The sequence below is a fragment of the Panthera leo genome, chromosome D3 (assembly GCF_018350215.1).
Source record: "Panthera leo isolate Ple1 chromosome D3, P.leo_Ple1_pat1.1, whole genome shotgun sequence".
Lineage (NCBI taxonomy): Eukaryota > Metazoa > Chordata > Mammalia > Carnivora > Felidae > Panthera > Panthera leo.
In genome coordinates this window covers 48,866,766-48,891,808 of record NC_056690.1, presented here as the reverse complement: position 1 = coordinate 48,891,808, position 25,043 = coordinate 48,866,766, and the positions used below count along the sequence as shown (strand labels likewise).

The 25,043-nt window shown below is 36.3% G+C and overlaps 1 protein-coding gene across 7 annotated transcripts in view; it reads right to left on the bottom strand.

The window, feature by feature from the left end:
- The window catches only part of TAF4B (TATA-box binding protein associated factor 4b), a 179,024-nt gene that overhangs the window by 59,617 nt on the left and 94,364 nt on the right, over window positions 1–25,043 (bottom strand). For 2 of the 7 annotated variants that reach the window (XM_042909611.1, XM_042909612.1), the window contains one exon: window positions 11,075–11,710. The exons of 4 other annotated variants lie outside the window; for them this stretch is intronic. In XM_042909611.1, the coding sequence (XP_042765545.1) occupies window positions 11,516–11,710 (195 nt within the window). In that variant the 3' untranslated portion in view covers window positions 11,075–11,515. Of the gene's footprint in view, window positions 1–11,074; window positions 11,711–25,043 lie in introns of those variants that run through there. One more of the 7 variants, XM_042909615.1, reaches the window with a different exon arrangement.

Below are 25,043 nucleotides of genomic sequence, written 5' to 3'. Positions count from 1 at the left end.
CCCCCAAAGAGTGACACACTTCGAAAGTCAATCTTTCTTGAACATGGATACAAAAATATAGCATTTTTATTCCTATGCCTATGCTTTGGGGATGTCTACAGTCTGACTTGTCACTTTCACAATGACCTGGGCAGAATAATCAGCTCTCAATTATCCATGGTCAAGAAAGTGGATCGTGCACAGCTAACTTAAAGCTATAAAAAAACTCAAACCTGCCTTTTCACCAACATCTTTAATTTTCTCTTACCTCACTAAGTTTCTTCTCCCACCTCACCAAGTCTAGGACTGATTTCTGGTCACACTACATTATTAATGCCAAAGGACACTAGGTGGTTACGAGATCAGAATTTGTATGAAGGAAAAAGAAGACCCTTGCTGATAATGTATTAATTATTTCTGATATAGGGTGTTTTCCCAACCAACTTTCTACATGAGGATATTCCGTAACTTGGATTCTTCACATGGATGAAAATCAGGTATTGAAATGAAAGAGAAAGATCAAAGAAAATGAAAGAAATAATACACTTATTACCAAGTGCACAACAGATGTTCTTGAAATCATAATCAAAACTAAATGTTCACACACTCTACCACTGCTAGGTCAATTAAGTTATTAGCCTTCACTAATTTGTTCAATTATACCACTAAACAAAGTTTCTTATTTTTGTGGAACTCTTCTCTAATAAGAAAAAACTGAACACTATAAGTTACCAATTTCAGAGAAATAACACTGTTTTTAAAATGACACTAAGTATTTGGGTGCCTCGGTGGCTTAGTTGGTTAAGTGTCCAACTTCGGCTCAGGTCATGATCTCATGGTTTGTGAGTTTGAGCCCCAGGTCGGGCTCTGTGCTGATAACTCAGAGCCTGGAGCCTGCTTCGGATTCTGTCTCTCTCCCTCTCTCTCTCTCTCTCTCTCTCTCTCTCTCTCTCTCTCTGTCCCTCCCCTACTCACACTCTGCCTTTCTCTCTCTCTCAAAAACAAACATTACAAAACATTTTTTTTAAATGACACTAAGTACTTAAAAATAACCAGTTATCCAAATTTTTATTCCCTCAACTTACTGGAGTGGGTGCTGTGAAGTGAAACCTTTCAAAGTTTGTCTCACTTTTTTTTCCATATTTTCCTCAATTCTATTCCTGCTATATTAACTGAAAAGCAGAAATCACATTTTCATGAGTTCAGGGGCTTCGTGAATCCTGCTGAAGTTCTCAGTGACTTCACGTGGGCCTCTGTTTCGAAAAGCTGCCATCCAAGGCAACTGAGCTTCCTGTCAGCTCACACACGGATGTAGCTGACAAGTTCCCTGGGTTACTGGACACTTAAAGATATACAGGAGGATTGAACAGTGGTGAGCCCTGGTTGTCTCCTCCATTAGCAACCTCAGACAAATTAAATTCTCTGTGCCTCAGTTTCCTAATCTGCAACACAGGAAGAGTAACAGTAATTATCTCATAGGGTTGTCTTGGGGATTAAATGAGAACAGTGCCTGGCATGCAGTATACATTCTGTAAATGCTGATCCTTCTTATAATAAATTAATTCATTAGTCAGTTTAGAGGATTGAAGGTTTATAAACAGGAAACAGTATAATTCGAGTTCCAGATCTTTCCTGACATCCCGTAGTTAAGTGTAATTATGATAAACATCCTGCCAAGTCCTACCTAACTTAAAGAAACAATTTCTCTTGCCACATTTACTTTAGTCCTCTCAGTGAAATCTTTGGGTTTTAGTGGAGCTCTCAGTGCCTAAAGCTAACAAGTAGATTAATGGACATTTCAGACATGCGGTGGATGGACAAAGGATATATCCCAGGACAGGAAGTTTTCCATAAGCTCCTCCAATCAAATAGTGGAGGAGCTTGATGCTCTACAGACCCAACCAAGCTTATCAATATTGTTTCCAGAAGCTAACATCAACTTCTTCCATTCTATTCCCTGGATCAGAAGACTGACAAAACACAATGTATCCCTGAATCTTAATAATTAACTAGGAACAAAAATTGGACATTTTTAATACAGGCAAAGATTCATTACATTTCTCAGGCTCTGCCCCCGATTTTATGCTAATCCCAAGTACCATGGCAGCTCTTAAGGTGATGACTCAGGTCTTAAACTTCAGGGAGGAAACAAGAAATAGACATGGGCACAGGGGGTACAATGAAGATCTGGCTCTAGAAAAAGAAATTGAACATCTTCTAAGTCTTAGAAACAAGAATAAAAAAAAAGTATCCTGGCCTTGCGTAACAGAATGCCTGGCCTTGTGTAATAAGAACACGAAAAATCTATATTCAAAAGACCTGAGCTTCTAGGCCTTAAAGGCAGCATAGAGGGGGGGAGAAAAAGCTCAACTTCGAGATTGAGCGCCCTCTGCTGGTCAACAAGAGGAACTTTTGACGCAACAGATCTCTAGCTTTTACCACCTTCATTTTATTCAAGGTATTTCAGAATATTAGCAACTCTACATACATGTTATCTTCTGCCCTAGAATTGTTACTTCTAAGTGTCTGTGTTTCAACAGTCTTTTACAGACTTCATGTTTCTTAAAGTTTCATTAGCAGAAATTTCAAAAAAGATGCAACAATATTAAGAAAACTTTTATATTATCAGCCTTTGATTTTTAGCTGTTTAGGGAAAAGGATAATTTGGTGTTATTATTTCACAAAGTGTATTTCATATTCACAAAGTGTATGAGAATTACCTGAAACCAAAACCTGCAGATCTCCAAGTCAAATTCTCATATCAATACTGATTTCATCTCTGAGGTTTGGGTCCAACAGTATGCATTTTTAACAAATACCATAGATGATTTTTCTCAGTAAAGTTTGGGAACAAGTGGTATAAGTGAATTTTAGCTTCTCTAACAGACATAACATTTTGAAGACTAATTGAAATGGCTAATTTGTGAATTTTTTCTAGTTGAACCCCAGCTATTTTAAACAAAGGAAAAATTGTGAAAAATACAAAAGCACTGCAAAATATAGAAATAATATGTCTTTAAACAGACTGCTGTGACATGTAATTGTGAGCTTTGAGTTCTAATTCTAGTTGTGTAATTATGAGAGTTACAAAGACAATTCTGGTTCTTCTGTGCTAGTGACAATCCCCCTTCTTTATCTCCAAAAGAATGCTTTCCTAAATTCTAGACTTCACTGTTTAATTTCCTAATGAACTCTCAGACTGAATGTATCCTATATTCAACATGTTTCAAATCAGTGTCCTCTTATTTCTCCTCCTCTTTCTTATTTATTTATTTTTAAATGTTTATTTTTGAGAGAGAGAGAGACACAGAGCACAAGCTAGGAGGGGCAGAGAGAGAGGGAGACACAGAATCAGAAGCAGGATCCAGTCTCTGAGCTGTCAGCACAGCTGAACCCACAAACTGCGAGATCGTGACCTGAGCTGAAGTCAGATGCCCAAATGACTGAGCCACCCAGGCGCCCCATCCTCTTTCTTATTTAAAGTAATGGTAATACCATTCACCTCCAAAGGCCAAGCCAGGAAACTGGGTGTCATCCTTAACTCTTTCTCCCTCTACATTCCATCTGTCACTTATCAGTTCTACCTCCTAACAATTTCCAAACCATCTACTTCTTCCTACATTTTCACTCCCATTATCTTTTGCCTAGGTTACTTCCAACAACCTTCCTAACTTTCCTAGTTCCAGTATTAATATTGCTCATATTGGAGTGGGAATGATCTTTCTAAAATAATAACCAGATAATGCTGTTTTCCTGCTCAAAATGCTCCAATGGCTAAAAATCTATAGGACCCAGTCCAAGTATCCAACCATGACCTATATAGTCATCCAGGAACATACCAAAGCCTCTCCCCAGTCTCATCTCTCATTCCTTTCTTCCTGTCCCAAACTACTGTGCATGCCACAATATTATTTTCCTCTTTGCTCCAGTTAATTTGCTCCTCCTTAACTCATTTCCAATTTCTCTGTCCTATCCTTGTATCACATCACCCCACTAAGTTCCTTAAAACTCAGTTCAGGTACATGTTTCCCTAGTGCTCCAAACCCAAACTATCCTAGGTCTGGACCAGGTACAAGTCCTACTTCAGAAGTACTCTGAATTTCATTCTATCACCACATGCATTCAGCACAATGCAATTACCTCTTTAACTTTCTCACTCACTAGAAGGGAAGGATTTTGTAGCTGGGAATATTTTAACACAGTGTTTGGCACTTAGCTGATATCCATTCAGCATCTGCAGTACAATCATGTGTCTAAGTGTCACCCAATAACATTGTTTATGTGAATTAACAATGACTTTAAAATCAAGATGCTGCTGTCATTCTTAACTTTAAGCCAAATAATCTGAGAGACAAATGTAAAGTCCCTTGATGGCTTGTTCCTAAGCATTACCCAGCCTTCTAACAATTCATCTCACCCACTCATCCCCACCAAGCTGCTCCTGGATCAAATTGCTTAAAAGGTTATTTTTAGTCACTCTTTCAAACAGCAAAAAAGTGCTTCAGCCCACCAAGTAACACAATACACAGGAACAGTATAGACAACCAAATAAACAGTCAACTCTGAAAAGCAGTAACTTTCCTCTTAATACTAGTAATTTTCTTTAACCTTTAATTAAGACACTTACAAAGTCCTCTCAAAAACTATGTCCAAAGATAAGCTTTACCTATTATTTTATGATGAAAACTTCAAACGACTGCCAGTTAACTGTTTTTTTTTTTTTTTCTTTCAGAACCAGCTTTGATTTTATTCTTGGAGGATTTAAATGTTAAGAAAAGCTAATGGGGTACCGGAGTGGCTTGGTCCATTAAGTGTCCCACTCTGGCTCAGGTTGTGATCTCACAATTTGTGAGTTCAAGCCCCACATCCGGCTCTGTGGTGACTGCTCAGAGCCTGAAGCCTGCTTCAGATTCTGTGTCTTTCTCTCTCTCTCTCTGCCCCTCCCCTGCTCACACTCTGTCTGCCTCTCACTTAAAAATAAACATTTAAAAAAGAAGAAGAAAAGAAAAGCTACAATATCAGTAAAGGCTGTTGTGCCTCACAGCTAAAGTAAATTTACCAATATATTTAAGTTTTAACAGTAGCTTTACTTAAAACTCTAGTACTTCTAGAGCTGGGGAGCTGCACAGGACTGATGGAAAATGGTATTACAAAATAGAAATTTAAACGGGAAAAATAAAAGAGCACTACAGATGGTAAATATAAAAGAACTATTTTTATTTATCAACTCTTTAAAAGACTATGACCAAGTAATAACAACGTACTAGAGTTTAAAACATATGTAGAAGTATAAAAAGCACAAAGGACGGGGGAATTTGTATAATGGAATCACATAGTTAAAAGGTTTTCATATCCTTTTTATAATTTTTTTAATTATTTAAAAAATGTTTATCTTTGAGAGAGAGAGCACAAGTGAGGGAGGGATGTAGAGGGGGTTACAGAGGATCTGAAATGGGCTCTGAGCTGACAGCAGCAAGCCCGACTCGGGTCTGAACCAATGAACTGAGAGACCATGACCTGAGCCAAAGTCAATTGCTCAACCCACTAAGCCACCCAGGTGCACCCCCTCCCCCTTTTTTAAAGTAGGCTTCATGCCCAGCATGGAGTCCAACATGGGGCTTGAACTCATGACCCTGAGATCAAGACCTGGGCTGAGATCAAGAGTTGGACACTTAACCAACTGAGCCACCCAGGTGCCCCAAGATTTTCACATCTTATGTGAAGTGGTATTAATCCAAGGTTGAGTGCAGACAGTTAAGGATACATACTATACTATTAAAAAAATAAAAGAGTAGTATAGTTAAAAAGCCAACAGAGGATACAGAACATGACACTAAAATACTACATAATTAACTCAAAAGATGACTGGAAAGGAGAAACAAAACAACAGAGGGAACAAATAGAAAATAAATGACAAGATGGTAGACCCATATCCAATCACAGTGAAATTATATTAAATGTAAATGGACTAAACACTCCAAATAAATTTCCTTAAAAATTTTTCTTTAATTTTTACTTTATTTTCAAGAGCAAGAGAGACAGAGCAAGAGCAGGGGAGGGCAGAGAGAGGGAGACACAGAATCTGAAGTAGGCTCCAGGCTCTGAGCTTGTCCTCACAGAGCCCAATGTGGGGCTTGAACTCATGAACTGCGAGATCATGACCTGAGCCTAAGTCAGATGCTTAACCAACTGAGTCACACAGGTGCCCCTCCAAATACATTTACTGGCTGGACACAAATCCCAAACTCAATTATATGCTATTCATAAAAGACCGGCTTTAAATCAACACAGAGGGGCGCCTGGGTGGCTCAGTCGGTTAAGCATCCAACTTCAGCTCGGGTCATGATCTCATGGTTCGTGGGTTTGAGCCCCGCGTTGGGCTCTGTGCTGACAGCATGGCGCCTGGAGCCCTCTTCGAGTTCTGTGTCTCTCCCTCTCTCTCTGCCCCTTCGCTGCTTGCACTCTCATTCTCTCTCTCTCTTGCTCTCGAAAATGAATAAACATTAAAAATAATAATAAAAAATAAAAATAAATCAAGACACAGATAGGCTGGAAATAGAAGGATAGAAAAAGATAAACCATGCAAATATTAAGCATAATAGTATTTGGTATGGCTATAATAATATTAAAGTAAGGCTTTAAGACAATGAATATCAACAGAAATAGAATAATTTCACAATGACAAAAGAGGGAAATCCATCAGACAGACATACTGTGTTTACAACAAATAAAAGACCATCAAAAAAAAAGAAGCAAAAATTGACAAGTAGAAATAGACAAATGCACAACCATAGTTTAAAAAAAAGAGAAAACTTACAAACTTCTTTCAGCAACCAAAGGAACAAGCAGTCAAAAAAAAAAAAAAAAAAAACTGGTAAGGATATAGAAGACTTAATAGACACTTCACTCACCACTAAAGAAAACACATCCTTCTCAAGTGCACAGAGAATATTCCTTAAGATAAACCATATACGAGGACAGATCTCAATACATTTAACAGGATTGAAATCACAGAATATGTCTTCTAACAATAATGAAAACACCAAATATTTGGAATTAAACAACACACTTCTAAACAGTCTGTATTTCAAAGAAGATGACAAAAGGGAAATTAGGAAATATATTTGAACTTAACAATAATAAAAACACAACATACTCAACATATCAGAGATTTTCTGCTTTAGCTTTACTCCCACAAACTAACAGAAATTTATAACATTTAGTGTTTTTATTAGAATAAAAAGTTATACCCAAACTTCACCTCAAGAAGCTGGAAAAAGAAAATATTAAACACCATGGTAGTAGAAGAAAGGGAATAATAGGAGCGAAAATCAGTGAAATAGGAAATGGACATTTTTGGGGAGGAACCATAAGTTAATTTTCGGAAAAGACTGATCAAATGTATGGACCCTTATCTAGACTGATCAGGAAGAAAGACAACACATAAATTATCAATATCAGGAATGAAAGAAAAAATATCACCACAGATATTAAAAGATAACGACAAGATAAGATAATTTTACATGAATGACTTTAACCTAGATGAGTACAAAAATTCTTTGAGAAACACAATGTTCAAATATTAATACACATAAAAAGAAAAAAACCTAGTATTGAGATGGGCTTACATAGAAAACTTGAGGCCCGGATGGCTTCATTGGTAAAAGCTATCAAACATTTAAGGAAGAAATACGACCTATATTAGGCAAACACTTAAAAAAAAAAAAAAAAAAAAAAAAAAAAAAAAAAAAAAAAGGAGGAAGAGCATTGGCATAACTCAAACAAAAACTAATAAGGACATTACAACAAAATGAAATTCTAGAACAATGTCATTTATGAACATAGATCCAAAAAAACTAAACAAAATGAATGAACAGCAAACAGAATCTAGTAACATATATAATTGATTTTATATTATGACCAACTCAGATTATCTCAGGATTTAAAAACAAATATAAATTACCAAATTAAAAGAATAAAGGAGAAAACTCATATGATAATCAGACAAATTCACACATGCCTTGGCAAAATTTAATATGAACCATCATAAAAACTCTTTAGTCAACTAGGAAGAGAAGAATTTCCTCAATGAAAAACCTACAGCCAATATTATACTTAAAGGTTAAATACTGAATGTTTTTTGCCCAAGATCAGAAACAAGGCAAGGATGTCCATTCTTAGCATTTCTATTCAACACAGTACTGGGGATGTTAGCTAGTGTTCTAAGGCAAGAAAATATAAGGGAGAAGCATAAAGACTGAAAAGAAAGAAGTACTCTAAGGGAGCATGGGTGGCTCAGTTGGTTGAGCATCTGACTTCAGCTTAGGTCATGATTCTCCTGGTTTGTGAGTTCAAGCCCCACATTGGACTCTGGTGTTGACAACTCAAAGTCTGGAGCCTGTTTCGGTTTCTGTGTCTCCCTCTCTCTCTCTCTGCCCCTCCCCCTCTCGCACTCTGTCTCTCCTCTCTCAAAAATAAACATTTAAAAAAATTAAAGAAAAAAAAGAAAAGAAAGAAGTACTCTACTTTGATTTGTAAACAACGTTGGTTGTTTAGCAAATCTTAAGAAATTTATACCAAAAATGATCAGAAAAATTAAGTAAATTTAGCAGATCAGAGGATACAAGATTTGATATATTAGCAACAAACTGGAAAGTATAATTAAAAAAATACTATTTTGGGGGTGCCTGGGTGGCTCAGTTGGTTACGTGACCGACTCTTGATTTTGGCTCATGTCATGATCTCATGGTTTGTGAGTTCAAGCCCCGTGCTGGGCTCTATGCCAGTGGCTGGGAGGCTGCCTGGGATTCTCTTCCTCCCCTCTTGCTGCCCCTCCCCCCCAATAAATAAATATAAAAGAAAAATACCACTTTGGGGGGTGCCTGGGTGGCTCAGTCACATAAGGTCTAACTCTTAATTTCAGCTCAGGTCATGAGCTAATGGTTTGTGAGATTGAGCCCTATGTGGGATCTGCACTGACAGCACAGAGACTGCTTGGGTCTGTCTGTCTGTCTCTCTCAAAATAAATAAATAAACTTAAAAAAAAAGGAAAAAAAAAACATTTTGGGGTGCCTAGCTGACACAGTTGGAGGAGTGTGCAACTCTTGATGTTGGGGTCGTAAGTTTGAGCCCCAGGCTGGGTGCAGAGATTACTTAAATATCTAAAAAAAATACCATTTCAATAGCATCAAGAAAATATCTATGTATAAACATAATGAAAGACTTTTTTTTTTTTTTTTAAATTTTTTTTTTTTAATGTTTATTTTTGAGACAGAGACAGAGCATGAATGGGGGAGGGGCAGAGAGAGAGGGAGACACAGAATCGGAAGCAGGCTCCAGGCTCTGAGCCATCAGCCCAGAGCCTGACGCGGGGCTCGAACTCACGAACCGTGAGATCGTGACCTGAGCTGAAGTCGGACGCTCAACCGACTGAGCCACCCAGGCGCCCCCATAATGAAAGACTTCTAAATAGAAAGTTAAAACACTGCAGGGAGAAATTAAAGATGACAGAAATAAATGGAAGGATATATGACAATCACATGGCCTCAATATCATTAAGATGTAAGTTCTGTAAACTGATCTACAGATTCAATGCCATCCTAATAAATATCTATACATTTTTGTAAGAATGACAGGATGATTCTGAAATTCATATGAAAATGCCAAGGACCCAGACAGAACAGCCAAAAACAACCTTGAAAAGGGACAAAGTTGGAGGATTTGATTATCTGATTTCAAAATTATTACAGTAAGTAAGAGACTGTGGTATTGGCATAAGTATAGCAAAACAGATCAACAGGATAAAGTATGAATATGCATTTCTACATATACATACAGTTAATTGGTTTTAAATATAAGTCATGATAAATGGAGAAAGTCTTTTCAATAAATGGGATGGAGTAACAAGATATCTATATATAAAAAAATTAGCCTCAACCCCTAAAACTTCAGATCAGACATAGAAATTAAATTACAAAGATCAAACACTTTAAAAAACGTAAGAAGATCAAACACTTAAAATGTAAAATGTAAAGCTACTAGGGAAAAATCTGTGAAGCTATTGGTACACAATTTTTTTTTTAGGATATAGAAAGCAGTAAGTCTAAAAGAAAAATGATAAAAATGATAAATTACACTTTGTCAAAGTTAAGACCTCCTGTTCCTCCAAAAGACACCATCATGGAAATAAAAGTACACTGCTAAGGGAATGTGAAATGGCACAACCATTTGAAAAACTGTTTAGAGTTCCTTATAAAGTTAAACACACATTTATCTTATGATTCAACAGTTGCATTCCTAGTTAACTAAGAGAAATGAAAATGTTATGTCCACAAAATGACTTTTACAAGGATGTTCATAGCAGCTTTATTTGTACCTGCCAAAAATTAGAAAGAACGCAAGTGTTCAATGAATAAAGAAATTATGGAGCATTTATACAATGGAATACTACTCAGCACTAAAAAGGAATGTTACTACTAATATGTACAATGTGAGTAAGTCTCAAAAACATAAATGTGGAATGAAAATTTAAAGACAAAAGAGTACATTTATGTATGATTTCCAATTACACAAAGTTCTAAAACAGGCAAGACTATGCTATGGTAACAGAAATTAGATCAGTAACTGAAAAGGAAAGGCTGGAGGTGGTAATGACTGAATAGGCATGACAGAACTTTCTGTGGCCACAGAAATGTTTTCTATCTTAATTTGGGATGATGGTTATAATCAAAACCAGCATGTTTTATTGTAAATAAATTATATCTTGACCTTAAAACCAAGTGCAAAATTCATCTGAAGTTTTAAAAGTCATTCGTTCCTCAAAACTTCCCCCAAAGGCACATGGTTACTCTTCTCTACTATCTGGTGTGCTCTGGTATAAAAGTTTGACAGGAACTGTGATGTCAGAATTCCATATTCACAAATATTATGACAGGTAAAGAGAATGTAGACAAAGAAATGTTTATTCCAATATTATGTGGAAAGTTGTCTGTAAATAAAGTTACCTAGAAGATCTTTTAACACCCCAGAATACATTCAACTCAGAGATTGTAAGTATTATTGAAGTGCTTGAAAATTTAAGTGTTAGCATTTCTCTATGAGGGTGTTATTACAATACTGAGTAAGCTTGATGTGTAAGCTTACTGAGTAAGCTTGATGAGAAAGTGGATGTGTCTTTCATATTGCATAATATTTAGTAACACTGGCCCCTTGTCACAATATGTTTGTAGCATAGTCCCAAATCTTGAGTCACTGTGTCAGAATAATACCCCACACATTTCCAATTACTTCATAGTAGGTACTGCCCCCCAGTTGAGAACTGCTTGTCTATAAGCTAATGAGCATATATAAGCAGCATGAAAAATTATCCCATTAATACATGTAATCTACCATCCCATTTTAATTCCAATGCTGATAATTTCACTAATGACTACCTTTACTTACTTAATCTTCAAAAGAAAACAAAAGTGCATAGTTTTATGTGCCCTACTGAAGACTGACTTGGGAGGATAAACAACGACTGATTTTGTTGAAAACTCTAATTAGGGAAACCAAACACAACCACTGACAACACTATCGACAGCACCAAACTACAAGACGATATATTACATACAATACATAGACAAACTACAAGAAATAACATTAGAAACCAAACTACTAACTGGAGTGATAAATCCAGAAGATGACTGATCATGGTCAGAACCCTCCAAGTCCATGAATGTGCAATGGTGGGCTTAGAAAAAAAAAAAAAAAAAAATCAGGATACTTCCAAGGTGTTTTTTGTGGCAGAAAATTAGCAAACATTCTAAGCTAAGTCAGGCAGACATTAACTAATTTGCTTTATGGTTTCAATATTCAAACGTGCCTTTCATGTATCAATCAAAACACAACATAATAATTTAATGGCAAGAAAGGCTTGTTAGTCTACTAGCATTTTATTGATATATGCAAATTTAAGAATGGACACTGAGAACAAGACTAAAGAATGGAAAAGGACATAAGGCCACCTACATGCCTGTTACTAAGAAGAGAAAGATAAATTAATTGGCACATGGTCCTATATTAAGAGACTGAATTAGTAATTAAAAAACTTCTACAGAGAAGTCCAGAACTAGATGGCTTCACTAGTAAAGTCTACCAAACATTTAAAGAAGAATTAACATGAATATTTGATAAATTCTTCCAAAAAACAAAAAAGGAGGGAACACTTCCTAATCCATTTTATAAGACCAGTATTATTACCCTGCTACCAAAACCAGACAAAGACATCACAAGAGCACAACAGAACAATTTCTGAATACAGAGGCAGGAATCCTCAACAAAATACTATTAAAGAAAATTTAGCAGCATGTAAAAAGAACTTATACACTGATAACCAAGTGGGATATATACCCTAGGAATGCACAGTTGGCTCAACATGTGAAAATCAATGTAGTACATGTTATTAGTAAAAGGGAAAAAAGATAATCTCAACAGAGGCAGAAAAGGCTTCAGACAAAATCGAACACCTTTTCATTGGTAAAAAAAAAAAAAAAAAAAAAAAAAAGACAAACACAAAACAGGCTAGAAACAAAACAGATTTCTTCAACTTTAAGAGCATCAATGAAAAACCCATAGCTAACATCATACTTAATGGCAAAAAAAAGAAAAAGAAAAAAGAAACCTTTCCACCTAAAATTAAGAGCAAAAAAAGGTGTCTGCTTTTACTGCTTCTATTCTTCTTGTACTGAAGGTTCTAGCCAGGGCAATTAGGCAAGAACATGAAAGAACAAGGCATCCAGAAATGAAAGGAAAAAGTAAAACTACCACTATCTGCCAATAACATCATCTTGTATATATAGAAAATCTTAAAGAATTCACAAAAACTATTAGAGCTAATAAAAGAGTTCAGAAAGGTTGCTGGATGCAACATCAATATACAAAAAAATCAGTTCTATTTCTATATGCGAGCAATAAGCAATTGAAAAATGAAATTAAGAAATCAATGACATTTATGACAGCATCAAAGAGAATAAAAATACTTAGGAATAAGCTTAACAAAAGGAAGTGCAAAATTTGTACACTGAAAACTACAAAACATTGTTGAAAGAAATTTCAAAAGACTGATAGGCATCAAATGTTCATGGACTGGAATACTTAATATTGTTGGGTTGGAAGTACTATTCAAACTATCTATCTATTCAATGTAATCTGCATCAAACTCCCAACTATCTTTTTTTGCAGCCATTGACAAAATGATTCCAAAATATATATGTAAATGTAAGGGACACAGAATAGCCAAAACATCTTGAAAGCAAAGAGTCCAGTCTAGAAAAATCACTTTCTGATTGGAAAATTTACTGCAAAGCTATAGTAATCAAGACATTGTGGTACTTGCAGATAGACACATAGATTGGCAGAATAGAACTGAGAGCCCAGAAATAGACCCATACATCTATGATTAATTTATTTTCTTTTTTTATTAAAAAAAAAAATTTTTTTTTTTAACGTTCATTCATTTTTGAGACAGAGAGAGACAGAGCATGAATGGGGGAAGGTCAGAGAGAGAGGGAGACACAGAATCCGAAACAGGCTCCAGGCTCCGAGCTGTCAGCACAGAGCCCGACGCGGGGCTCGAACTCACGGACCGCGAGATCATGACCTGAGCCGAAGTCGGACGCCCAACCGACTGAGCCACCCAGGCATCCTGTGATTAATTTATTTTCAACTAGGGTGTTAAGACTGTTCAATGGGAAAGAATGGTCTTTTCAAAAAATTGTGCCAGGACAACTGGATATCTACATGCAAAAGAATGAATTTGGACCCATCTTATACCGTATACAAAAAAATGAACTCAAAAAGGATCAAAGATGTAAATGTAAAAGCAAAAACTATAATACTCTTAGATATAAATCCTGTGACACTGGGTTACAAGCAAGCAAAGAAAAAGACTGATTGGACTTCATTTCTACAAAGTAAATACACAAATGACCAAAAGGGACATGAAAAGTTGTCCAATGTTAGTAGTCACTAGAGAAATGCAAAACAAAAGCCACAATGAGATACCCCTTTATGCCCACTGGAATGGCTATTAAAACAAAAACAAAAACAGACAACAACAACTAACGACCATCATGTAGAGAAATTGGAACTCTCATGCATTATGGGTAGGAATGTAAAATGGTGAAGCTGCTATGGAAAAGAGTTTGGCATTCCTCAAAAAGTCAATCACTGAGTTATTATTATATGACCCAGTAATTCCACTCCTAGGAATATACCCAAAAGAAATTAAGTATTCAGCCATAATTAGGAATGAAGTACTGACAAATGCTACAATACGGATGGCCCTTGAAAACATTATGTGAAGTCAAAGAAGTTAGATACAAAAGATCACATATTATATAATTCCATTTATATGAATGCTCAGCATAGCAAATCCATAAAGACAGAAAGCAGATTAGTGGTTGCAAGGTGCTCAGAGGGAACAGTTAATGGCTATGGAATTTCTTTTTTGGAGTGATGAAAATGTTCTGTGATTAAATAATGGTGATAGTTGCACAGCCATGTGAATACACTAAAAACTACTCAACTGTACACTCTAAAGTGGTGAATCTTATAGTATATGAATTTTATCTGAACAAAAAAATCCCACAAAAGATCGGCACAATCTGGTAAGTCAAACAAATTGGAATAAACATTTCAAAAGCAACTTGTAGTTACTGTTTTCAATACTTTACGGAATTCTTGGGGAAAATGCGTAAATAGAAATTCAACAATATACTCTAAATGTTATTAGAAAGTAAAGTACTATTGCGATACCTAAGGCAGATATATTGCTGTCCAAGTAGACTTGGGTTTTCACTGGTAACATTAATTGACAATCTGAACATCTAATTTGGGGAAATCTCACAGAGAAACTAAGTGTCATTTAAACTATGGAAAGATACGCTTAGCAAAGGAGTTACCAACCACTTTTCCCATAAACATTAGTTTGTTGTTAATTAACACTCATCTATCATCACGTTGGAAAACCCTCTAAGGCCTGGTATTTATCAAAAGCAGTCCTACATCACACAGGCAATTCGTGCTCTTCACAGACACTGAAGTTGGAACCAAATAGCTGCATACAAGGCTGAGACAAACAGCTACTAGTACATTAGGGAATAAGCATAACAGTATAACTGGTCATGTGAGAACAGTACAATTTAAGAAATCTAAAGACAGTCATACTAGTCTAAATTACAGAAGCAGTATGCTTATAGACACACTTTCAAAAACTGCTTCTTGGGAGCCCGACAACTTTTAGGAATCATCTTAAAGCTTGACAAGTTAAAAAAATAATCTCTCTCAGCATAAGCCCATTATTATGCTAACTATAATTAAAGTGCTTTGAAGAAAAAAAAATTTTATAAAGCCTCAAATATTCCATATAAAACTGCATTAAAACACTATTTGCCCTGGGGGGAATGGTGACCAAAATACTTAATGGAGCAGAGGAATGTAACAATAAAAATACTTGAAAAGACATGGAAATCTTAAAGGTTCACAGACAGCTCTTCACAGATAACTTGTATTTTATATACATTATACTAATTTCCAGTTTAACCACAGATATCCATGGCCAACTGCTAAAAAGACCACCATGCTAAGGTTCATTAATGGTGTCCTGTATCACAAGCTCCAAGTACTTCCCTAATCATGCTCAGTTACAAGGCAGAATAGGCCAGACCAGCTGCCATAAAGAAAACTAACTGTTTAGACCATAAATTCCAAGCAAGCTGAGGCCTAGTTCTATTCTTCTCACCACTGTACCTAGCACAGTGGGGCGACTGAATGAATAAGTGAATATAAATGCCATCTCTCCTGAATAGAGAACAGAAAGGAGATTAACCAAATAACTAAGAGATAACAAATGGCATCAGGCTTTTAGAATAACAATATCCAGTACTGAGATACTAACACACACTTTCATATACTGCTGGTAGAACTATAAAGTAGTTAAACATATGTCTTGATGAAAATAAAAATTTTAAATATAAAATTTCACTTTAAAGAGGCTGGGCAAGAATGCTGTTTAAAAGAAATCACCAGGGGTGTCTGGGTGGCTTAGTCGGTTAAGTGTCCGACTCTTGATTTTGGCTCAGGTCATGATCTCATGGTTAGTGGGTTCAAGCCCCACGTCCGGTTCTCTGCTGTCATGTCAGCTCAGGGCCTGGAGCCTGCTTTGGATTCTGTGTCTCCCTCCCTCTGCCCCTCCTCCGTTTGTGCTCTGTCTCTGCCTCCCAAAAATAAACATTAAAAAAAAAAAATTAAAGAAATCACCAATCTGAGGAATCGAAAGGTATAAGTGACAGGGACAAGAAAGGGACCTAGGAAGAGTTGACAGAGAGGGACCCACTGGAAATAAAATAGAGAAAGTAAACAGAATAGATTTCCAGACAGTAAGTGAAAGAGGTAGGCTTTGGAGTTCCTGGTCAGGTCAACAGAGCAGAGCAAGATTTCTGGAAAAGGGGGATAGTCCCCACTTCAGGTCAAATGAGGTACATGTTGCCTCTAAAATCCAAATGTGCCACTTTGTGACGGGAAAAATCAGCTAGGTATAGCAGGTTGTTATTATTTTTGTTTGTTTGTTTGTTTGTTTGTTTGTTTATTTATTTATTTAATTTATTTTTTACCTTAGAAAAGGTATCTCAACATAATCCAAACCACTGGACTCCTAGAAAGTTCATCAAGGTAACAGGCACCTGAATTTTTGTGAGAATTATCCTCTCTCTGGCATGCATGCACTTTACCAAAATGTCTATAGGAGTTGTTACATCCAACTCAGCAGATCAAATCATCATGGAACCAATATAATGGATCAGCATATGTCCTATGGAAGGGAGAGGCTATCCAACTCCTTGCAGGCTAGCTTATGACATAAAGTTTGATATAGCCCTGAGATAAGTTAGTGGAGGTATACTGCTGACACCACCAGTTGAAAGCAAATTAATTCTGATGGTTTTGCCTAATAAGTATATAGAAAAAAAAAAAGCATATATCAGATCAATATTTCCATACCGAATGCCAGGGGTTGCATTGATTTGTTCCAGCAACAAAACCTCACTTGGAACAACTTTAATTGAAGCCACCATTTGATTAAGCTTATGATAACCCACTATCGTTCTCTAAGATCCATCTGTCCTCTTCAATGCCAAACAGTTAAGTTGAATAGGGATGTGATAGGAATCACCACTTCTGCATCTTTCAAATTCTTAATGGTAGCTCTGCAATCCCTCCATGTAATAATTTATCTTGGTAAGTAGATAACATTCTTTCTAGTGGCTTCCACAGGTCAGTTAACCAATGTGGGATCTCTGTTAGCTGTTCAATATGTCTACTCCAATTATGCATTCCAGGAAAATGGAAATAACCGACCACATTGGGCCCACTGTTAGATGGGCCTAAGCCAAAACTCCATTGACTGATAGAAAACAGTGGTGTTTGGAATGTTCTAGAATTCATTACACTCAGAGTCAATATTCAGCAATCCCTAAAGAGTCTATTTCTCATTCCCCAATGTCCATTATTCTAGTAAATGGCTGCAGGTCTTTGGGGGAAGCCTAGAAGCAGATCAACAGTATAAATTTTTGGCTATATGGCAGGACCCAGCTTTCCCTTCATTGAAAGGTTCTTGGACCTGGCTTACATCTGGGGACAGATTGAGGGGTTATAAACTCTGTTGAGGTCATTCAAGTCACACTTCTGTTCCCCAGGTCTAGAGCTCTTCTGTATATAAAAATCAATGAATAATTCATAAAGTTTCCCATCTATCTCAGCTGTACAGATACTATAACCAAATTCACCCATGAAAAAGATCTCTGCCAACTCAGAATTCTCTGATTACCGCTTTGGCTTTCCTTACCATTACAGTAACCACACCCTCACCCTTTGTCTTTTGCAATTAAGTGCCAGTATTTGTTGCTGTCACCTGGGATTCCATTACTCCTGAATAATTCAAGGATCCTAATTTGATGGCAATAGTTATCCTGTCATTCTTTTAAAAAACAGCCAATAGAGCTCTTCAAGGATGTTGGGGCTCTCCTCCTGAGTGGATTTCTCAGAGCTCTGAGAAAAGGAGTGGTCTCTAGACTCACCTGGGGAACACGTGTGATCAAGTTTTTTGTTTTTTTAATGAAAAACCCACTCTAGCATTCTAATCTCCTTAAACCTTTGGATAACTTCCTCTATACTATATAAATAAAGTTCTAGCATCTATCTCAACTTTACTTAGTTTAGGCCACCTTTTAGTGTAGTTTTTAGTTAACTAACCAAGCAAACTGTTAGAACCACTCATAGCCCTCTGACCTAGTACCTTCAATCTGGAATCTCTGCTTAGTGAGCCTTTATCAATAAATTCAGCCTGATTCAATTTTATATACCTTCTGCTCTATTCCATTCCTATACCATCCCCCAGGTAATTGCAGATAAATCATTTATTTCTTTCAGTGTGGATCACACTTCCTCATGGGTAACACTTAGTAGGTAAGTACCTCATGCCCTGGGGGCTGTTGCAAGGGGGTTACAGAGGTATAAAAGCAATGAGAGGTGGTGAGAGAAGATCAGCAGTCTCTTAAAAAGCAACTTAACTACCTTAAGGCAAGCCATTATAGATTCCTCAGGAGACTAACTTCCCTCAGACAGAGGTAGGATGGTAAAGTAAAGGTGGCTAGGAAAATTAAGGAGTCCAAGGTACCTAGCTTCACTGGAATCTGCCCATATTCCCCACCCCAATTTTCAGTTTTCCATTCTTTCTCTACATAACCTTAACACAAGAGACTACCAAACTAGAAGTTCAATTTATATTGTAACTCAGCCACCTGCAGGATTAGATTTTGGGTTTGGTTTTCAGAAATCTCTGCCTTTGGCTACAAGAGATAGGGGTTTCTTTTACAGCAATCATAGAGGATTTCACTTCTTTATGTGGATTCTGAGCTCAGAAGCTAAAGCCGTTTCCTTTCCTAAGTTCCCCAATATAGTTTGAAGGGATCAACCTATCCCATTATTATTATTTTCATGTTAAAATGTTCTGTGGCAGTAAATACTTGGTCTCCCATAGTCTTACCTTTTATGGGCACTTGATTACTAGTGTCTGAAGCTGATAAACTAACTGCTTTGGTATAGCAAGCCATGGATCACCAGTGTCCCCTCTGCCACTCGAAATGGCTGCTAATGCTTTTAAATGTAATTAGACCTGAGAACCAATTCTGGAAAACCTAGAACTAATTTAGGAGCCCATCATTACTACATTACTGTTCTTCTACAACTAATTATGATACAGGTGTCTTTATCAGTCAGCATTTGAACAGAGAACACTAGGAATGATAGAGAATATGGCATTTATAATGGAGATTTGGCCTTAAGTAATGGTGAACCTGGTCAATTTATGTTCAGCTGTTGATTCTGTCTGGGGCTGGGCCTGGCCCAGTGTTTGGAGAAGCCGATAGAGAGGAAATGGGGGAAGCTGAGGAGCCCTGTGGCTCTCCCATGCCAAGAATGTTTGTGAGCTGCAGTAGCTCCCAGGGTGCCCATGCTTATCTTCTGAGAGTAAGAATATGGATGCAGTCTCACTTCCACCTTGCAAAATCAAAACACCTCATTGCCCACAGTAACCAGGAACTATGCAAGAAAAGGTATTCTGGGAAATGCAGCTCTACCTTACCAAATTTGACATAATACAAATACACCATACCATCTTTGTCTTTTAAAAAATACTTGTTTGGATTTGACCTAAGTGTTAACTTTAAAAAAAAAATTTTTTTTTAATGTTTATTTATCTTCGAGAGAGAGAAAGAGCATGAGTGGGGGGAGGGGCAGAGAGGGAGGGAGACAGAATCCGAAGCAAGCTCCAGGCTCTGAGCTGTCAGCCGAGCCGGATGCAGGGCTCAAACTCACAAACCGCAAGATCATGACCCAAGCTAAAGTCGGTCGCTTAACCGACTGAGCCACCCAGGCACCCCCCTATGTTTTAACTTCTAACCCTTTCTATTATTGCTTATTTCTGCTCTCACACTTTCAGTTCCCAAGGGTCTTCCTTTTCTCTAGTCATTGTTAAAAATAGCTTTTATTCTTGTTTCATGTTTGTGACACATTCTGCTTTTTACATTTTTTTTTTCTAGTTTCCTACTGCTTCATACCTTTTCTTCCACATTCTCCTTTTAACTTTTCATGTAAGAGGTTTCCCTTACATATCTGCTTATCCTTGCCAACATGTTCATATTAATACTTAAGGCCTCTTCTCTTGGTTATTATTATTATTTTTTTAGAAACAATGCCTCCAGTCTCTAGTCAATTTCAACTCAAATACTACTAAATACTCTTATTGCTGTTTTCTCTTCTCTTCCTTATTCTTGTGTATTTATGTTTTCACACCTTTACCAATATTTAAGGGAAATTTGGGAAGAAGGAAAGATAAATCCATAATGTGCACTTTAACATATTTCGCATGAAGTCCCTGAACATGGCTGACAAAGTCAACCTCTGTATCTCTGGAAAATTTAAAAGAGGCAGATCTGTTTATGGAAGTGTGAATTAAATAACATTTTAAAAATGAGGAGCTACTTCTTTATTTAAAGTAGTAACATGCTCTAAATTCCAGCCAATCTATGTGATATTTATAGCCAGTGTTAGATGACAATAAGTATGTTTAAATCTCCAAGTCAGCTATAATAGATAACAATGCACACTTCAGAAGTTATGGTTCCACTGTAGCCTAGCACAAAAGAATGGTGGTAAAAAATGGCACTACCTGTGCCCCTCAAGAACATAAAGATTAAAGCTGTGCCCTTTCATGTCAAAAAACCTATTTTTGATTTCAAACTTTTAATTTATTGCTAAGCAAAGTTTCGTAAAAGCCCTTTCTTCTCTTATCCCTCTTATTTTTTTTTTTTTAAGTTTATTTATTCATTCTGAAAGAGAATGCATGGGGGGTTGAGGAGGGCAGAGGGGCAGAGAGAGAGAGAGAGAGAGAGAGAGAGAGCGCATGTGAGAGAGAATTCCCAGCAGGCTCTGCACTGTCAGCGTGGGGCTTGATCCCAGGAACCTTGGGATCATGACCTGAGCTGAAACCAAGAGTAGGAGGCTTAACTGACTGGGCTACCCGGGCACACACACCCCCTCCCCCACCGAAGAGTTAAAATCTTATAGGGTAGCATTCTAGCCTGCTGCAAGACAGAGCAAACATATACTATCCACTTGATAATTTCTTCATTCTGGTTAGCAAATGAACACCATTTTAAGCAACATATACTAGACACATCAATACTATAAGCACCATGTAGCTGATTTGGTACTGAAACCACTTAATTTTAAAAGAAATATCAGCAATTTTAAGCCAATTGAATAATTAAATGTTCTCAAGAGGCCTCATTTATTTATGTTTGTAAAAAAGCAATGAGAGTAAAACTGCATGTTGAAATTCCAAAATGTGTACTTTCATAGCTCCAAAATTGCTTTTATGTGTAATGATGGGATTTTTAAGATATGTTATAAAGTAAAAATAAAACCTGTCTTTATATTCAACAAAAATGAAGAAATATCATTATTAATGTTGGATCATTAATAAGCTATGTGAACTATTTGAAAGTACTGTTAATAAAGATCCTTTCTAATCCAAGGATCTAAAATTAATACAGGAAGTACAGTTAATGTCTTAACATTCCAAAGGACCCCACGCACATGATCTAAGCAATATACATAAGCAATACAAACATGCAAACACTCTAAACCTTAAAGTAGGTTCTAATTTACTGTTATAAGTATCTGTATAGCCTATATTAGTTTAAAAACTAATTTCATATTTATGTATATGTGTATATATAAATACATATTTATATAAAAATACACCCACACCCACACATAAAACTTCAAACCACAGCAGTAAATTAAGGACAAATTCAAGTATTACCAAGCAGTAAATTTTAACTATTTCCCTCCCTTAAAAAATTTTTTTGGATGTTTATTTATTCTTAGAGAAAGAGAGAACACAAGCAGGGGAGGGGCAGAGAGAGAGAGAAGAATCTGAAACAGACTCCAGGCTCTGAGCTGTCAGCACAGAGCTGGACATGGGGCTTGAACTCACTAACCTCGAGATCATGACCTGAGCCAAAGTTGGATGCTTAACTAACTGAGCCACCCAGGCACCCCTATTTCTTCCCTTTGTAAAGCTGACAGGTTTATGGTATAAATAGTTGATTCAAAATGATAATTGGTACTTGCTGCTTTTTGCCAGGGTTAACACAAGGAAGACAGTAGCTGATGCTATTCAACTTTTTAAAAGACTTCTAGAAGAGGAAAAAAAAAAAAAAAAGAAAAAAAAAAGGACTTCTAGAAGAGAATATCAAATGTAAATCTATAAGGGGCCAGTTTATTTTTTTACATTAAATATAATTTATTGTCAAATTGGCTTCCATACAACACCCAGTGCTCATCCCAGCAGGTGCCCTCCTCAATGCCCATTACCCACTTTCCCCTCTCCCCCACCCCCATCAACCCTCAGTTTGTTCTCAGTATTTAAGAGTCTCTTATGGTTTGTATAAGGGGCCAGTCTAATATATGGGTTATACAAATCTTTTTAAGGATAAGAGATAATTTTGCTTTATTTTACATAACAGAAAAAAAATACTAAAGGACAAAAGTCCAAAACTAATTTCTCCAAATGTATTATTGTTGATTTATTATCAACAAAAATGATAATCTATGAATGTGAAAGGTACTAGTAAGCTTAATTTTCTGCATTTTTAGTAGACAAAAAAAAAAAAATGCATTTAAACTAAGGAGTTATTCTTCAAAGAATCAGACTCTACTTCACTCCCCTCTGGGATTATCTGCTTATCCTAACCAATTTAAATCAAATAGGTAAGATTTCAGGTTCCCATCTACAAAGAAGATAAAAAGTAAAGCCTCAGTTTCTGGTTTTATACATAACTTCTGCATTCTTTGTGAGGGAATAAGACAAATGAATAAAGAGTTTTAAATAATTCCAGTTAGGGGCACCTGGGTGACTCAGTAGGTTAAGCATCCAACCTAGGCTCAGGTCATGGTCTTGTGGTTCGTGAGTTCAAGCCCCACGCTGGGCTCTGTGCTGATTGCTCAGATACTGGAGCCTGCTTCAGATTCTGTGTCTCCCTCCCTCTCTGCTCCTCCCCTACTCATGCTCTGCCTCTCCCTCTCAAAAATAAACATTAAAAAAATGTTTTTAATAATTCAAATTAATGCAATTTAAGTTACTGGGAGGGCAAATAAATCAGTAATAAACCTAAAACATCATTTCTCCAGTTTCTCATTTTTAAAAGAAAATGGCCTTTAAAGTTAAAATATCATAAATAAAAATCAACAAATAATAGTCTTCAAGCTAATTTCAAAATAAGGATTGTACTAAAATGTTACCAGCTCATTAAAGAAATGGATATTTTCAATTTAGGTTAGCATTACTTAAAAGTACTGTTATATAATACAGTAAAATCTGACAACTACCTAAGCTTAAAACCCAAGAAACATAGGGGAAAATGTACACGCCTAAATTCTCAAAACTAAAGAAGCACCAAGCAAACACACTATTCAATACATTTAAACACAAGTTATGACACATCTGTTTTGAAATTTAAAATTAATAATCTTGCATTTTAATGCCAATAGACAAATCATATAGTTTTTTTTATCTCTGAACACCAAAAATACATTTCTCTCTGACCCCTAACCTATGACCTTTCTCAGATTTGAACATACAGTAAAAGAAAAAAAACACTTAAACATCTCTGATTATTGTAAACCAGGGAATGTTTTGTTTTTAAAATTTGTGACAAACTCAAATGAGATAGAGGAAGCAAAGGTCTCAAGAGATTAATGGTTAACATTTCAAATTTACTATGGACCATGAAGACTACTTATAAAATATGATTAAAAGATAAAATAATGGTACTATTACTATGATGACAATAATGATAATTTATTAAGTCCACTCGTGAGGCCAGAAACTAGCTAAACACTGCAGAATCCAATCTTTAAAACATTACAGGCTGGTATTATACCCATTTTCCAAATGGGGAAAATTGAGGTACTGTGTTTAAAGGAGGTGTCAAAAATTATAAAACTTAACAGTAAAGAACAAAACCCAGATTTGTCTGTGTTCGAAGCAAGTGTACTCACCCCATGTGCTATAATATAGGATTTATTGTATAATACTAATAGAAAGGAAGGATAGGAACTTAGATATCTCTATAGCTCTTTCTCAAAGGAGGTGTAAATAATAACTCTGTGGATGGGAAAAAAAATTATAAATAATTATTCTTGCAACAAAGAAACAAGTATGCTAAGTCATATATATAGGAATATGCTTCATGATGAAATAGCATGCCCCAGTTTTAATAAAATATTTACACACATTCATATACAGAGACCAAAAATAAAGGGCAGTGGGTCATCCTGTGGTAGAGAAATAATAAAAACATAAAAACTCTCCACTGGGCTAGTTTTACCATATTTTTATTTTTTGATTTTTTTAATGTTTGTTTATTTTTGAGAGAGAGAAAAGAGTGAGGGAGGAACACAGAGAGAGAGACAGAGAGACAGAGACAGAGAGAGACACAGAATCTGAAGCAGGGTCCAGGCTCTGAGCTGTCAGCACAGACACCGATGTGGGGCTCAAACTCATAAACCATGAGATCATGACCTAAAGTTTGATGCTTAACCAACTGAGCCACCCAGGCATCCCTACCATATTTTTTCAATACATTAAGATGTGCAACCTTGAGGACATTATGCCAAGTGAAATAAACCAGTAACAAAAATACAAATACTATATGATCCCACTTACATGAGGTATTTAAGTAGTCAAGTTCACAGAATCAAAGTGGAATGGCAGTTATTAGGGGCTGTGGGGAAAATGGGGAGTTCTTAATAGGCATAGAGTTTCAGTTTTACAAAACGAAAGAGTTCTGTAGATATGTTGCACAACAAATTGAATATACTTAACGCTATTGAACTGTGTAACTTTAAAATGGTTAGGATGGGGAAAAATAAAGATTTTGTAGTAATACATAAATAGATAT